The 17831-nt window shown below is 50.8% G+C and overlaps 2 protein-coding genes across 2 annotated transcripts in view; both read right to left on the bottom strand.

The window, feature by feature from the left end:
* Positions 1-17831, bottom strand: part of LOC142571411 (phospholipid-transporting ATPase ABCA3-like) — a 252417-nt gene that overhangs the window by 70115 nt on the left and 164471 nt on the right. The gene's annotated exons all lie outside the window — the stretch shown is intronic.
* LOC142570258 (uncharacterized) overlaps positions 10110-17831 on the bottom strand; it is a 31756-nt gene continuing 24034 nt past the window's right edge. Inside the window, exon 2 of the mRNA XM_075678658.1 lies at positions 10110-11498. Coding sequence (XP_075534773.1) covers positions 10136-11498 — 1363 coding nt within the window. The 3' untranslated portion in view covers positions 10110-10135. The remainder of the gene's footprint in view (positions 11499-17831) is intronic.

The following is a 17831-nucleotide window of genomic DNA, read 5'->3' as shown; positions in this document are numbered from 1 at the left end:
GACTAATGACGAATACTATGAACATTTAAAATCCATCGTAGAAGAATGATGCAAAATATAAAATATATAAGATGGTAAAATTAACTTGGAGCACTGCTGCCTCGCCAGAGCCCTTGAAACACAAGGGCCTAGGGGCATGTGCTATACCAAAGAGCTATCACAGCGGCATCCTCTGAAGAGAGGACCCGCTACGAACGTGTGGGGCTAAGAACATGCAATACAACATCTTTCAAAAAACCTAGGACGGCGTTGGTGTCAAAGAGTGGTTCTGGACCAAGTAACATAACAGGATGAAGGGGGATGTGCTGCCGGTATGCTAGGGAAAAATGTTTCCTTCTCTCAGATTCGGCTGCCCGAAACTCCAGGAGGACGTGTATGACGGTCAGCCTCTCCCCGCATCTACCGCAGGTTGGAGGATCATTTTCAGTGAGTAAAATGTTATGTGTGCCAAATGTGTGTCCTATTCTGAGGCGACAGAATAGGACATCTGTTCGCCGTGATTTTGTTACGGAGGGCCAAGAACCTAACTGTGGCTTTATCACGTGCAGTTTGTTATTTACTTCTGCGTCCCACTTACGCTGCCAGTGGTTTCGCAGTTTCCTTCTTAAAAAAGGCTTCAGGTCTGTGACAGGGACCGAAGCTGTAGGATTAACTGTATGCAATGAAATTGATGTGGCCATCTGGTCTGCTAGAACGTTACCCTCGATGCCCCTATGTCCAGGCACCCAGCATATAATGACATGCTGGTTAGACATATACGCTCTACAGAGAATGGAATAGAGCTCAGTAATTACGGGGTTTCTGTGTTTACAGTGTGACTTCAAGGCTTTTACGACGCTTAGGGAGTCTGTAAATAAAATTGTTTTTTGAATATTTGATTTTCTGATATGTTTCACAGCCGACAATAGTGCATGGGCCTCAGCCGTAAATATGCTTGTTTCAGGGTGCAGTACACCGGATTCCGAGAAGGATGGGCCAATGGCTGCGTAGGACACCCCGGCATGCGACTTAGAAGCGTCTGTGTAAAACTCTGTGCACGAGTACTTGTACTGGAGCTCCAAGAAGTGCATTTTTATATGTGTCTCTGGCGCATGTTTAGTGACCTCTATAAAGGATGTGTCACACTCTATCAGTTGCCACTCCCAGGGCGGTACTAGCTTAGCTGGAGGCATTAGGCGTTGTTCGAGAACTTGGACATCCATTCCCGTGCTAAGTTCTCTTGCACGCAGTGAGAAAGGAAGTCTCATAGAGGGTCTGTTATGAAAAAGTGTTTCACACGTCAAGTCGTTAACAGTTGCGAAACACGGATGTTCCTTATTAGAGCGGACCTTGAGAAAATACGTTAAGCTGATGTTTGTTCTCTGAAGATGGAGTGGCCACTCATCTGACTCTACATATAGACTTTCAACAGGGCTTGTTCTAAATGCGGCAGTGGCCAGACGGATACCCAGATGGTGAACGGGGTCTAACATCTTAAGCGCGCTCGGTGCGGCAGAGTGATATACTACGGCACCATAATCTAACCGTGATCGAACTAGGCTCTTGTAAATATTCAATAAACACTGTCTGTCGCTACCCCACGTTGTGTGGGATGGGATTTTAAGTAATTTCATTGTTCTAAGACATTTTTCTTTAAGATGTTTTAGGTGAGGAATGAAAGTGAGCTTGGAGTCAAGAATAACACCAAGGAATTTGTGTTCTTTGTTGACAGGAATTTGTTGTCCACCCAGTTCTACACAAGGATCTGGGACGAGGCCTCTCTTTCTTGTGAAGAGAACACAAGAACTTTTTTGTGGGTTGACCTTAAATCCGTCTTGGTCTGCCCATTTGGACACTTTAAGCCCTGCTGTACCTGTCTTTCGCATACTGTGAGGTTGCAGGATTTGAAGCCTATTTGTATATCGTCTACGTATACGGAATAAAAAAAAATTGAAGGCTTATCAAGGTTAAGCCCAGTGGATGCTTCGCATCCACTGGGCTTAACCTTAGCGTATCCTTAGCGTTTGGAGGCATCTTGACCGCATACACGACCGGCGCAAAGACGCTGGCGCGGTTGCGGGCACAGAGACTGACGCGACGGCGGGCGCGCGCCGCTTCATCCCTGACGTGACATCACATATCACGTGATGCAGCGATGGTGGCGCCGCCGCCGCGTCGCGCGCGACGGCGCGAACCGAAGCGTGGAGGCCTCCGCCGGGCGACGTCCGACGGCGCGATATGAGGCCCCATCTGCAGCCGGTGTGACGTCATCACGTGACGTCACATCATGTGATCTCACTTCAGGGTCAATGGTGGCCACCGCCGGGAGGCGACCGACGGCGCGATATGAGGCCCCATCTGCAGCCGGTGTGACGTCATCACGTGACGTCATGTCACGTGACCTACTTGAAGGTCACTTGAAGGTCAATGGTGGCCACAGCCGGGAGGCGACCGACGGCGCGATATGAGGCCCCATCTGCAGCCTGTGTGACGTCATCACGTGACGTCATGTCACGTGACCCCACTTCAGGGTCAATGGTGGCCACCGCCGGGCGTCGCGCGAAGGCCCGTAACCTACGTTAATATGCTTCGCATAAAATGGCAGGTGGTAGTGAAGCACGTAGTATGTTCATCTTAACGATGAAGAGAGTGCAGCTGAGCACGCCTCCCTGGGGTACACCAGTTTCCTGGGTAAAAGGACGTGACAGTGCATTACCCACTTTTACACGGAAGGTACGGTTTGACAAATAGCTTTCAATTATGTTCAGCATATTTCCACGGATGCCCATTTCCGACAGGTCTCACAAGATCCCGTAACGCCATGCCATGTCATACGCTTTTTCCATGTCAAGGAAGATCGATAGGAAATACTGTTTATGTATAAATGCATCGCGGATATTTCCTTCAATGCGCACAAGGTGATCGATTGTGGACCGCCCTTCTCTAAAGCCACACTGAAAGGGATCGAGCATATTGCTGAGTTCAAGGAAATGAACAAGTCTGCGGTTAACCATTTTTTCAAAAATCTTACACAGACAGCTTGTTAGAGCTATCGGACGATAACTTGCCGCCAAGGACGGGTCTTTACCCTGCTTAAGAACAGGGACCACAATCGCTTCTTTCCATGTGGATGGGAGGTATCCCGTAGCCCAAATAGCGTTGAAAAGTGTGAGTAGTGTAAGTTTGGTGTCAGTATGTAAGTTTCTGATCATGTCATACATGACTCTATCAGGTCCCGGTGCAGTGCTTTTGCATGTGTTCAAGGCAGCTGTCAACTCAGTAATATTGAAAGACCGGTTATAAGGTTCATTATGTCTAGATTTTCGTATTATTGGCTTACATTCTTCTATTTGTTTGTATTTCAATAAGGATTGCGAATAATGGTTTGAACTCGACACGCTCTCAAAGTGTTGCCCCGGTGAGTCTGCCTGATCTTTCAGTATTTCACCTTGTGTGTTTACCAAAGGAAGTGAATATGTTTGTCGCCCTTTTATTCTATTAACCCTGTTCCAGACTTTGGCCTCGTCTGTATACGAGTTGATACCGGATAAAAACTTCTTCCAGCTCTCTCTTCTAGCCTGTCGGCGCGTTCGCCTGCCTTGTGATTTTACTTTTTTAAAGTTGATAAGATTCTCCGCAGTGGGGGAGGCGCGTAGCAACCCCAACGCTTTCTTTTGTTTCTTTCGAGCGATCCTACAATCGTCGTTCCACCACGGGACACGCCGTTTACATGCCAAGCCATTTACTTGTGATATGCATTTATATGCGGCATCTATTATGAAGGCTGTGAAAAACTCCACTGCAGCATCAATTCCTAACGGAGACATGTCAGCCCATGAGATACTAGTTAAGTTTCGGAATTTCTCCCAGTCTGCTGTGTCAATCTTCCACCTGGGAGCCCGTGGTGGATATTCGTTTGCTTTAAGTGTTCTTAATAATATAGGGAAGTGGTCGCTTCCGTAAGGATTGTTCGTAGCTTCCCATTCGAGTTCAGGCAGTATGGACAGGGAAACTATACTAAGATCTATTGAAGAAAACGTTCTGTTTGCTAGAGAATAATATGTGGGTGCCTTCTTATTCAGCAGACACGCACCAGAAGAGAAAAGGAACTGTTCTACAAGACGACCTCGCGCGTCTACACGAGAGTCGCCCCACAGGCAGTTATGCGCATTGAAATCCGCAAGAACAACATAAGGTTCTGGCAATTCATCTATGAAGCACTGAAATTCATGTTTGCTTAGTTTGTAGTGTGGGGATATATAAAGCGAGCAAATAGTGATAAGTTTGTTTAGCAAAACACCTCGAACCGCCACTGCTTCAAGGGCCGTTCGTAGCTGTAAATGTTGACACGCTATGCTCTTTTGAATTACAATTGCAACACCGCCCGATTATGCGATTGCATCATCGCGATCTTTGTGAAAAGTAACATGCTGTCGGAGAAAGTTTGTGTGTTGTGATTTTAGGTGTGTTTCCTGCAGACACAGCACTATTGGATTGTGTTTGTGGATAATCTCTTGAACATCATTAAGGTTCCTAAGATGACCTCTGACGTTCCATTGTATGATTTTTGTACCCATATTGGAGGTCAATAGGTGCTGTATGTACAGAAACAGAAGTAGTGATTATGTAAATTGCAGACATTAAATTACAGAGCCCTTTCGAGGCCCTGTAACGGGAGTTCTACCTTTTCTGGAGCGTTCGAGGGAGCCTCGGCGCTCCTTAGGCGCTTGGTGCGCCTTGAGGAGGTGCGCCTTGCGCCTCGTGTGTCCATTGCCTCTAGTGAAGCTCCGGACACGTGCTCTTGTGAGCGAGAGGTTTTCAGGGGGAGTCCCACCTTGGAGGGCAAGACCCCTGCGCCCACCAGCCCGGGGGTCGATGGGGCTCCCTGAGGGATTTGGCTGCGCCGGCTGTTGCCAGCGCTGGAAGGGGCCGAGGGGGTTGGAGCAGCCTCGGCTGCGCCCACCTTCGGGGTCGATGGTCCCTTCTCCTCGGTTGACGGAGCAGCGTTAGCTGCAACCGCCGAGGGGCAGATGGCGTAACTGCCGACTCACGGTTTATGGATCGGACAGCCGCCGGAGGCCGTCGTGACGCTGCCCCCTGACGCGCTACTTCGGCAAAGCTGGCCTTAGGAAGGTATGCAACCCGCCTGCGTGCCTCTTTAAAGGTGCTATTTTCTTTTACTTTGATTGTGACTTTTTCTTTTTCTTTCTTCCAAGACGGGCATGACCGCGAGTATGCGGCATGCTCGCCATCACAGTTGACACAGTGTGGGGTATTCTGGCATGTTTCAGAGGAGTATTCGTTTTCACTACACTTGGCACAAGTCACCCGGCTTCGACAGTTCTGTGAGCTGTGGCCGAACCTTTGGCACTTAAAGCATCTAAGAGGATTGGGCACGTATGGCCTAACACGAAGTTTGACATAACCGGCCTCGATGGACTCGGGGAGGACACTCGAACCAAAAGTGAGTATAAGGTGTTTCGTCTTGATCTCTTTACCGTCTCGCCTCATCTTAATTCGCTTAACATTTATGACATTCTGTTCACTGAAGCCCTCCAAGAGTTCGGCTTCAGTGAGCTCTAGCAAGTCATCGTCCGAGACGACGCCGCGGGTGGTGTTCATGGTATGGTGCGGGGTTACTGTTACTTGGGTCTCCCCAAATGACACAAGTTTCGGCAGTTTCTCGTACTGCTTCTGATCGTGGAGCTCCAAGAGGAGATCACCCCTTGTCATTCTCGACGCCTTATATCCTGTTCCAAAAACATCAGTCAAACACTGGTCCAAACGGTCCAAACACCCAAACACCCAGCATCGGCTCAACCTCCAGGATCCCCCTTTCCCCGGACACGGCTAAGCCGCGCACGGCTACACGCGGGAGGGTCCAACCCTCGTGTGCTCGGGTACGTGGTGTCGCAACACACCAAACGCCTGCTGACGCAGACGCCCCTGCGGGGACACTCACAAGAGTACAGCTAGGTATTAATTTGCGAATGGCAGGAACGTGCGAAACGTGTTTTCGAAAAGTTTATGTTCTTTCCTTCTTTCTTTTTTCTATCTTCCCTCCCAGTCTACGTCAGTGCTGCCATGCGAATGCAAAACAACAAAATGCGTTGCGCGGACTGTTCCTATTCGCCCTCATAGGGACAATAAAACCGACGCTTTGTTCAGGCTTTTAAGGCTTTTAATGTGTCTTTCCAAAGTCTATTTCCAAAATGCACGACGTTTCTAGAAAAAACAAACAAAGATAAAACTTCACTTACCAGAATTTCGCGCCGCTGCGCCAGTCGTCAACTTGACGGTAGAGAGAGAGAGAGAGAGAGAACAAATTTAGTGAAAATGCCTGCAGAGTTGGTTAGGCTCCCTCCACGAAGGGAGGACAAGCTTTTACCGCGACGCGGCCACTACGTCAGTCTCGTGCATTGTGCTCCTCGAGGTCTTGGTTCCTCGCTACTTCCGCAGATCCGAGAGGGCCGCCGCCCCCTTCCTGGGGGTGCTGCCCCTATTTTCCTCAGTTTCGCGAGGTCGCTGCCTCTCTAGAGCTGCCGAGACCTGCTGGACGGCCTTGAGTTGTGTATCTTGGTCATAACTCCTCGTTGCAGCCTCTAGCTGCGGCGGGATCGTCGTCTTCTCGCTGGCTTCTCCTGGATTTATACTACAGTCCCAAAGGATGTGAGCCGCGGTGGCTCTCTCCTTAGCGCACAGTCTACACACGTAACTCGCGTACACGCTCGGACACACGTGCTTAGCTAGCACCGGGGTGAGCAGGGACCCCGTCTGTAATTGCCTGTATAACACTGCCTGCTTCCGCGTAAGCCCCGGGTGAGGTGGCGGCATAGTCTGTCTGTTAAGTCTGTACTACTTCACTATTTCATTGAAGGTGGTCATCTTGTCCTTGGCACTGCACCGCGACCAACACTCCGAGTCGGCCGTGCTTGCAGCTGCGCGGTTGGTTAGTCCTCGCGCGGCCGAGTTGGCCGTCTCGTTGTGGTTCACGTTCCCGCGTTCCGACACGTCACTGCCCATGTGGGCCGGAAACCACTTGATCACCACAGCGCTTTTGCGTCCGATGTCTTCGGCCTTGCGCAGTATGCGCGCAACCTCACTAGATACCCTACCCTTGGCGTAGTACTTCACTGCCGTTCTAGAGTCGCACAACACTGTAGTGCATCCGGGGTCGGAGACGGCCAAGGCGATGGCCACCTCCTCCGCCCGGTGCGCCTCTCGAGTCCGGACGCTCGCCGCGGTCTTCGTTGCACCCGTCGATGCCCCGACAGCCACCACCGCGTATGCGTCGCTGCTCCCTCGATACTCCGCCGCGTCCACGTAGATGGCGCCTTCTTCTCTGGCGTGGAGGTCCACGAGAGCCCTGGCCCTCGCCAACCTCCGCTCCTTGTTGTGGTCGGGGTTCACGTTCCTCGGGATCGGACAGACCCTGAGCTTTCTGTTCATGCTATCCGGTATAGGTACGTCTGTCTGCTGGTCGCCTTCCCTCGGCTCGAGGCCAAGGTCTCGCAGTATCTTTCTTCCGGTTCTCGTTTCAGAGAGACGCTCGAGTTGCGCCGTTCTCTGTGCTTCGGCTATCTCGTCCAGCGTGTTGTGGACTCCCAGCGCCATGAATTTTTCGGTGCTCGTGCTCCCGAGGAGGCCGAGTGCCGCCTTATACGCCTTGCGTATGGTGGAGTCTATCTTGTTACGCTCGCTCGGCCTCCAGTTGTGGAAGGCGGCCACGTACGTTATGTGGCTAACTACGAAGGATTGAACGAGCCTAGTCAGGCTCTCCTCCTTCATCCCCGCTCTTCTCTTGGACACCCTCTTGATGAGTCTCATTGCCGCGGCCGCTTTGCCCGCGAGCTTGTTGACCGTTTCACCATTGACTCGGTTTCGCTGGATGAGCAGCCCGAGCACTCGAATCTTCTCGACCTCCGGTATAACTTGTCCTCTCGCTGTCTTGACCGTGATCTTGGGCCGCTCGTACTTGACTTCCATATTCTTTCTTTTCCTGCCCGCTCCTGTCGGTGGAATCACCAGCACTTCTGACTTGGCCGGAGAGCAAACGAGTCCAGACACGCCCAGCTGCTCCTCGATGGCGTTGACCGCTTCTTGCAGCGTTGTCTCGATATGCCCGTCGCTTCCTCCCGGTACCCATAGCGTAACGTCGTCGGCGTAGATGGTGTGCCGGACTCCCGCTACTCTTTCTAGCCGGTTGGCCATCCCGATCATCACGAGGTTGAAGAGAAGCGGGGAGATCACCGAGCCCTGCGGAGCTCCGACGCTGCCCAGCTTCTTCTCTTCGAGCTGCAGGTCTCCCGCGCAGATTTCGGTGGTCTGTTCCGTCAGGAAGTCTTTGATGTACTGGTATGTCCTTCTGCCCATGTTTAGTCTGGATACTTGGGCCAGGATAGCCGAGTGCCTCACTTTATCGAATGCGCTCTGCAAGTCCAGCCCGAGTATGGCTCTGTTGTCCGTGGTGCTCGTCGTATCGTCGATGATCTCGTTCTTCAGTAAGATCATGGCGTCTTACGTCCCGAGCTTCTTCCGAAACCCTATGATGGAATTTGGGTAAAGCTCCGATTCTTCCAGGTAACGCGGTCACCTGTTCATGAGAACGTGCTCGAGGACCTTTCCCACGCACGAAGTGAGCGAGATCGGCCTGTAATTCTCTATGTTGGGTGGCTTGCCAGGCTTGGGGATGAGGCTCGTTTTGGCTGCTTTCCATTGCTTGGGCAGCGTTCCTTCTTGTCAGCACTTGTTGTAGAAGTTCGTGAGTGTTTCGATGGCCGCTTCGTTGAGGTTCTTGAGCGCTCTGTTGGTCCCTCGATGGGGACGATCGGGACCTGCCATTGAGATCCTGCAGGGCAACTCTGGCTTCCCATGTCTGGATGTCTCGATCTAGCGTCTCGTTCTCGTTGCCTTGGTAATCCAGGTGTCTTTCCGTGGGGGTGGTCGGTAGGTACTTGGCGTCCAAGCGCCCCTTGACCTCGTCCTCCCCGTGTTCACAGATTGCCTTGTGTAGGATTCTGGCCAAGATGTTGTGTTGGTGGCCCTTGGTCTTGGTTTTGTCGAGGAGGTGCCGCAGCACGTTCCACGTCTTGCCCTTGTGCATCTGTCCGTCGGCTTCGTTGCAGGCCTCGTTCCACTGTTGGGTGCATAGCACCCTGCAGTGGACCTCGATCTGCCTGTTGAGCTCGGCGATCTTCTTCCTTAGACTTCGGTTGGTTCGTCGCTTCTGCCACCTCGCCTTTATGGACTGCTTGGCTTCTACAGGTGGGCCAGCCGACTGTCCATCTTGTCTATCCGTTCTTCCGTCTCCAGCTCTTTGGTGGCTCCTTCCATCGTCTCAACGACGTTGGCCGCCATTGCTCGATGTCCGTAATGTCCAGTTGCACCGCGGGTAGCGCCTTTCGAAAGGCGTCCCAGTCCGTAATGCGATGCTTCCTTATGCCGCTGTTGCCTTGGCCTTCGAGCGGTACGACGACCTCCACGATGTAGTGATCGCTTCCCAGCTCTTGGCCCGTGTTTCTCCATTTTGCTTTTCTCGATCCTCCGTCGGTTTTGACGAAGGTAAGGTCCGGAGTGGTGTCTCTCGTAACCGATGTGCCGATCCTGGTGGGAAAGGCCGGATCCGTGATTAGGTTCAGTCCCACGTCGGTGGCATCTTGCATGAGCTCTCTCCCCTTGACCGTCGTTCTGTGGTAGCCCCAGTCTTGGCTCGGAGCTTTAAAGTCTCCGCACACTACGAGCGTATTGCTTCCCACGACTGAACTCGCTTTGTGGAAGAGTGCCTTGAATTTCTGTTGTCCGTGGGACGGATTGCTGTAGACGTTCACCAGGAAAGTGCTCTCCTTCCTCCTCTTGCCCGTGATTACTTCCACCGTGCAGTGTTCGATGACGCTTCTGCCGATCATTTCGTGTTCCATGAAGGTGATCCCTTTCCTAACGAAGGTGCAGACCCCTCTGCCCTTGCCCTTGGACGTGTCTCTTTTGCTCGGCGGGCTGTCGTGCGACCGGTAGCCAGGTAGTCTCGGCGCCTCTTCGATGTGTGTTTCTTGAATCATTATGACGTCTGGTTTCCTCGTTAGTTGCTGCAAGTGTTGCTGCAGCACCGCTCTCTTTCCGGTAAAGCCGTTGCAGTTCCAGTGCCAGACCAAGAGGTCTCTCACTGGCGGTGTGGATGCTGCTGTACGTGCTGTCCCGTCCATGATTGCTGCAGTTTGGCGATGATCTGTGCCTCCATACCTTGTATTTGTGCCTGTATCTGCGTCTGCAGCTGTGCTTGCATCTGCGCCATCATGTTCTGGATCGTGCTTTGTATGTTCGTTGTCATCTGCTGAACTGTATGCGCGAGCGTAGTGAGGCGTTCGTTGGTTACCTTACTGGTCGCCTCAAGACGGTCGAGTCTGTTGTCCTGTTTTTCGATTCTCTCCATTATCTTTCGTTCCATGGCGCCCTCTATAGCTCTCCTCTTGGGAGCCGGTCCTACCTCTTTCGTGGCTCTCGAGTCCACCTCGACCTCTGGTTCGTCCTCGGTTATCTCTTCTTGTTTCTTCTCTTGTGCGGGCTTCGGCAGCAGCTGCTGCTGTTGCTGCAACCCAATTAATGTCGTTAGCTTCTCGTTGAGTTCCTTGATGGTTGCGTCCTCTTCGGCGATTCTCCGCTTTAGCATCTCGTTCTCGTCTCTCCGGGCTTTTACCACCCCGTTCTCTTCTTGGATCTTCTTCGCGGCGTTTTGCGCTGGTGGTTGTCTCTTCTCTGCCATGTTTGCTTTGACAGCGTCGGCCCAGGCGACTCTCTGCCTCGACTGCGACAGTCTGTGGCGGCTGGCGCTCCTGCCTCCCTTGCTGCTGTCCCTCTTGCGGCTGCTGTCGCGCTGCCTCGATTCCCCGCGGAGTGTCTCGGCAGACGGCGCTCGCAGCGGCGGAAAGCTTTCCGGATCCGGTTGTTGCTGCATGGCTTCCATCTTGCGTTCCCATTGCCGTTTTTTGACCACGTACGGCATCTTGTACTTGTTCTTGCATTCCCTCTCGCCCCTTGGAGGCTGTCCCCCGCAGAGCTTGCACTTGGGCTTGCATTCGTGTTTGTGATCCTCGCTGGGGTTCACGATTCCGCAGCCGAAGCACACTCTGGTGTTGGGATTCGGGCATACGTCTCTTCTATGGCCGACCTTGCCGCATTGCCTGCACACGTCAAAGTGCTTGCGGTAAAGCCCGCTCCTGACTAATATCGAGCCATACTTGACGTAGTTCGGTACTTTCTGTCCTGCAAAGAGTACTATCACCGTGGTTGTATTGCCGATTCTGTGCGCCTCCACCGCTAGGGGGTTGCACGGGTTCGCGATGTTTTCGGCTATCTCCTCCGGGAAGTCGTCTACGGCTATGCCTCGGATGACTCCCTTGACTGTGCCGTCATGAGGGAGCAAGTCACCATGAGGGAGCAAGCGGGGCAGTTTCTCGCCGTCTCTTTCGCACGCGCTCAACGGGGGGGGGGGGAGGGCGAGGGGAGGAGGGGTCGATGTGTGCACGCTAAGAGGAGGGGGGAAGCGAGTATGTTGGTGAGCCTCTTCAGAATCTTCTACTCCGGCTGCGGTAGCTTAACGCGACCGCGCGCGTTCAACTTGGAGGCAATCTGCGCTGGGTCTTAAGGCTAGCTTACCTGATAGCTGATGGCTTCATGTGCGCCGTGCTCTCCAGCGCCTAGGTCGCGTCGAAGCGAGAGGCTACACGAAAGGGAATTCGCTCGGCGCTGCTGCCACTATTCGTCACCGCCAGTGTTCTGACAGCTAGTTTCCGTGGTCATCGTTTTTTTCACTGGTGAGCAGTTAGCTAGATTAGAGTACATGCTGCCGAAATCTACTACGTCAGGCAGGGGTAGCTCTAAAGGGGGTCAAGGGGATAGAGGGTTGGCCAACCCCCCTAGATTTTCTCCTGCCCTCAGTCGCTACTAGCTAGTCAGGCTATGGGACCAAACAAGTTTTGCGAACTTTTCTGTAATGTGAAGGTCAAAGTGACGATAAAAGAAAAAAGTAAGGCCAGTTCCACGCAGTGAAAGCTGTCAAAACAGCGAAGCTGGTAGTCGTTTTCTGAAGTTTGAACTCAGGTTTGGCGACATTTTCATGAAAGTATTTTCTCTCGTTGTCATCGTTTTGCTAGATTCGTGCTTTGGTTCCGGATTTCGCACACTCTTCAGTTGCGTGAGGTTGCGATCAAACCGTAGTCTTTCACACACCTTGCAGCTGTGACCGCACCCACGGTCGGGGAATTCTCTCTTGAACCGTCCACCGGCAACCTCCGCGAGAGGAATCTCTCTGCGTCGCAGCCTGTGCTCGGCCTCCTACTCCCTAAGTTGGGGGTAAACTTGCCTCTGCTGGCGCTTGGCTTGGGTTGCCTTCTCTCGAAAGTGGGGGATGGCTTGCCTCCACCGGCGCTTGGCTTGCGCTTCCCGTTCTCGAAGCTCGGGATTTGTGCGACGTTGGCACTGCCGCTCGCGCCGAGCGGAATCCACGGGGCGAAAGGCCTCGTGCCGGAGAAACACCCGATCCTCTCCCCCTCTCTCTCCCCTACCTCGGCGCGCGCTCTGCCCCCTGCCCTCCTTCGTGACACCGGACAACGGACGGCGAAGGCTCGACTTAGAATAGCTCCGCTGCAGTGGCGTAGCAACAGGGGGGGGGGGGGGGGAGGCCGGGGGGCCGTGGGCCCCGGTTGCAAGGGGCCAGAGGGGGGAGGGTGTCATATACGCCTGAAAACACCCCTCTTTCCGCTGGCTTGACTGGGCGCAAATGGCAAAGAATGCTCCGGTATCCAGTAGCCCGAGCTCATGTACCCGATGCGCTGCGCCGCAGAATTGTCGGCTGCAGCTCTGTCAACACCCCACGAAATAATTGCACGAGTGTGCGGGCTAAAAAATTTAATTCGCAAAATGGTCGCTAATCTACTCGCCTTAGCGGAACGTTTCATGTGGGGTGCGCTCGTGCGGTGCGTTCATGCTGGGAGCAGGAGTCACAGGAGTCAGAACGCCCAGCGAAGACGAACAAGGACATCAGCAAGAGGGCGTTCAACCAGCGCGCCCGGCGCTTGCGTTTACGGCGAAGCGTTCATTGAGAGCGACGTTGCACAAGTCTTCCTAAGTCTTCATTCATAAGTCTTCTGGATCGTATTCAGACTAGGTGCGTACGAAGAGTTTGGCGGCATATGACTCGATATGCTGCAGTCACGGGCCCGCCGCGATGTTCGGCTCGCTTTTACTTCCCCTCTCCCGCTCGCTCCGAGAAGTCGCTGCGAAACCTGCCGTTATGTATCATGCTTTCCTTCTCACCCTCGAAAGTTTCAGAAAACTGTTGTTGTTGTGTGACTTCATGTCACAAGTACAATGTCTGTGTCAGCTGCACAGAATTTTATGTAAGAAAGGTGAATTTTGTAAGGATATTTCCCCGATATTCTACGAAGTTATGTGTCTTTGTGATTACTAATAACTCACTAGCGTGGAAAATATGGCAGATAAGTAATAACCATATCCTTAATAATCCCTTAATTAGTACTTATAAAGGAATCAGTTCAATTCGAGAATTGACGACTCAAAGTCATAATATTAACTCAACAAAAACTTTTTAAACAAAATCGTTTTGGGTGCTACAACCTACAGTACTTTGGCATTGCGGGCGGCGCCCAGTATGGCAGCAGGGAAAGAAATATGAAATAGTGGACCAGTGACGTTGATCCCTCAACCCTCTCTATTGCGAGTGCAGACCGAAAGTAGTGTGAGCTTTCGCTGCCATGGGCTTCATCGCGGCCTTATTTTTTTTTTTTATGGGGACGCCAAGAATCGACGCGAAGCGTGCTCTGTTCTGTTCCCAATCTTTTGGTGGTACCGCAGCTCGGATAATCACGTTTGTCCGTATAGTAGCAAATAAAAACAAGGCTTAATTGATCAGAATGAAGAGAACTCGTAATTGTCATAGCATTGGCGCCCGTGCAGCAAGGAGGCAGATGGCGTTTTCCGTTTTTCTAATATGGTGGGGAGATCACCGTCACTGACACACAATTTAATTTTCGTCTTTGTTTAGGGCTGCCCACAGCCAAAATACTGCGCGCCATAGTACCTACGACGATTTTTGTGGAGTTGTTGGGCAAGATATGAATGTCGGCCTTCAATTTTGCAATGTTGCCGCTAAAATTGGTAATTAAAACTTTAGAAAGATATCTTTTGTTACTTGTGACGTGGGCCGTATTTGCCACGATGCCGCATTTGTATTGGCTGCCAAGCCTTACAGTCTGACAAAAGATGTGCACATACGCTTATCACACGTTATCCGTGCAGCACCCTGTGTTATTTGGCGCAGAAAAAACAGCGTGTATACCAGCTGCATTCGTCATCTCTGGGAAAGAAAGCGAAGGAGAGAGGTACCCCGGGGACGTGCGCGGTATCCAAGGCGGCTGTACTGGTGCTGAAACCCGGAAATTGTCGATATCCTCGCCGTCCTCGACAACACCCGGAGGGGGGGGGGGGGGGGGTGTGACAGAAGACCTATGGGCCCCAGGCGCCAGCCGACCTAGCTACGCCACTGCTCCGTTGTTAAAAAAAATCGCCCCCCTCTTGGCGCTATGTAATGCCGAGTAATGGATTGCCCTCCTACACCCCCAACAAAAATTGAGTATCATGTTGACATCAAAAAAAGGCAAATAAACCATTGCAAGTACAAATTAGTAACAAGTATAAAAAACATGTGCTATGCTGCGTTTGATGTATTAAAATACACATCTGCTAGGAGACACTGTCTAGAACCACCTTCTCTTAGCTCCCTGCAGCCCCACTCTGAGTAAAGTGAGATTAACGTGGGTTGCAATGTGGGCTTGCTGGTAATGCGCTACCGCACACGCTTTGAAGTTAGCTTAGCGATTGTCTCCGGTGGCTTTTCCACACGTCAGTCGCAATAAACGAGACGTGACCAGTCTGGATAATGGCTGTGTTGGCCATGGCCATGACAATCCCCATACCTGGCTAATGAGACAACCAGGCATAATAAATATTAGCCGCAGTATGACAATGCTTGGTAAATTTTGATCAAGATTGTCAGAGTGTTTGTCAGGACATGTCAAAGTGACCGTGTCTGGCTAATGCAGATGACTGTCCCACCGGCACGTCACGGTTTTGTACGACGCACAATTCGTAGAGGCGAAATCTAAACGACTCCTTATATGAGGAAGTCGTATGACTGCAAATGCTTTTTTTTTTTAAATCTATGTCTCGTTGTAACGAGACTTATTGCAAATACTCTATAAACGTTCGGGCAGTAACTCCCGCCACGGTTATTCCTAGCCTTCTCATTTATTCGTGGAGGGGTATAGTGCGAAGATACTCTGCGAAAGGCAGTGCCCTGACGCTTTCTTTGTTAACTGAAGTGGTATGCATCGAGCATTTACCTTGAACAGGCTACTTCCCTGCCGCATCAACGCGAAGTTTATCTTCGTTCTTTTCTTCGTGGTGCGTCTATTGTTAATTTACCCGTAAGAGATAAAGTGGTTTCCTGGTTACCTTATGCTTCTCGCTCAGTAAATGATAATAATAATAAATAATATATATAAACGAGAAGAAAGGGGGTTAATTATGATATGACTAATAAAAATCGGGACCCTCGGTTAAACCCCTTCTCGTTTATTACATAACGAGGGTCTCGAATCCGGCTACATTGATGCCTTCAGGTAGCATATGTGGGTTTATTGACCAGTCGCCTTCACCCAAAAAGATCACGTTCTCGTGACGCCTGCGGCAAGAAGGACGTTCCACGTCCGCCGCCAAAGTCTGTGTGTGGTGGCGCTGGCTAACACTCCCAGGGTTCTACTAGGACACATAAATACCCAAGAAAGTGGACGGGTAAACAGCGCCGCGGTAGCTCAATCGGTAGAGCATCGCAAGCGAAATGCGAAGGTTGTGGGTTCGGTTCCCACCTGCGGCAAGTTGTTTTTGCATCCAGTTTAATTTCCATTAATTCATGGTTTCTTTATTTCATTTATTAAGCGCAAGTAATTTCCCCTATGTTGTCCTTGGTGACAGTGTTTGTTCGCTTCTTATCATATGACTATATATATATATATATATATATATATATTATTGACAGACACCATCCCGATATTTTCTCAGTTTGAAGAAAGAGAAACACAAATTTTAGTGGGGGCTATTAGCAGGCGACTTAGTGTGTCCGGTTCCGGGCTCGCGTTTAAGTCAGTGTTGCTGTCGTGACAGCGTGCGGATTTTGCACCGGATTACCTCGTGCCTCGTGATGTTATATGTGCAAAGCCTTCAAATTTCGTGCGCGCAAGGCGCCGCTTGGACGTTGTATGCGGCATCCGAAACGATCTCTGAGGCCGTCTTCTCTTCCTGAAAGAGGAGCTTTGCGCTGTCTCACTTTTCGTGCCTTTCCTTCGAAGCGTTGTTTCAACTCATGGAAAGAAACGTTTCGGCGCGAACATCAGGACAACAGATACAGCACGACAGGATAAGTGCTCACCGCTGCTTCTTGTACCGATGGCGATCGCGGTAAGCTGTACGCGTCTGCCTTGAGGAGGCCCCTGATGGTGGAATATACAGGGTGTCAAGGCTAACATTAAACAGGCTGTAAAAAAGAAAAGGAAAAGGCTGGTAGAATATATATGACGGGGACTCGTGAAGTGTTCATTTATCAGTCCGCATCTGCCAATTCTTTGTGTACTAATCGCCTGGCTCACTAGAGAATAATAATTAAACAATGTTTATTTCTTGATTTAAGGACTTGAGTTCCTATGGGAAAAGTGTTACTGCGTCCTAAACATCCTGTTCAGTGGTTTTCAGCGCGCTATGAAACTGGAGAATTAATTTTTCCCGGGCTTTGTTAGCAGCGCACGAAATACGCAATGTGCCGCTTGATCACGCGCACGGGAGCCGCGGCACTAAACCGCGATACTATCACTGATTGCCTATTGCCCCTGTAGTCCACTTTTCCTAATACAAGAATCCTAATACGTTCATCCATTTCAGTAATTCTACGTGTTCTGCCTATCCTTCTTGAAGAAACATTCTTGGACTTATGCGGAATCCATGTGATTTCCGTGGAAGACATACATTTATCCGGGTGCAGATGGTACCTTTTCAGTAGAAAATGCTTTCGGCTGCGTAAAAAAAGCATTTGAGGGTACCAAGAGCAATAAAAAAGTTTTTGCGTGCAAATTTATTACATCCTACACACGTACTCATTGATAAAAAAAAAGAAGAAGAAAGTGACCCAGGAGATCTATGCCATGAGATTACTATAAACTAAAATTGCAAGGAAAACAATTGTTGTAGCGACTGATTTGAAATCGTAGAAATTGCACTCCTCGCCAAGGACAGTGAAAATTAAATGTATGTTTGTTATCTACGTGTTTTTAGCTCCCATCTACAATGCTGTTCGCACGCGTAAAAGTAAATCGCAAGAGATCATTGCTGAGCATCAACCTTGATACCCAAAAAACAACCCACCGCAGCGCACGAGGGCTTAGCGGCTATGGTGTTGCGCTGCTAAGCATGAGGTCGCGGAATCAGATCGCGGTTGCGGCGGCCGCATTAGGGTGGGGGCTAAATGCAAAAAAACGCCAATGTCCCGTGCTTGTCCCTTGGCGGTCAAAATTAATCCGGAGTGCCCCACGACGGCGTGCCTTGTAGTCAAATTGTGGTTTTGGCTCGTAAAGCCCCCGAAGTCAATTCAAGTGCCCCCAGAAAAAAACTTATGGCAATTTTGTTATGAAACCAGTACAGACATTTCAGTAACACCAGTAATACAGAAAGGCTCTTCATTTATTTGCGCGGCTTGAAAATTGTGCTTAAGGATGCAAGCCAGTTAGACCTGT

This window comes from Dermacentor variabilis, chromosome 2 (genome assembly GCF_050947875.1).
Source record: "Dermacentor variabilis isolate Ectoservices chromosome 2, ASM5094787v1, whole genome shotgun sequence".
NCBI lineage: Eukaryota > Metazoa > Arthropoda > Arachnida > Ixodida > Ixodidae > Dermacentor > Dermacentor variabilis.
This window is presented reverse-complemented; position numbering and strand designations above follow the sequence as displayed.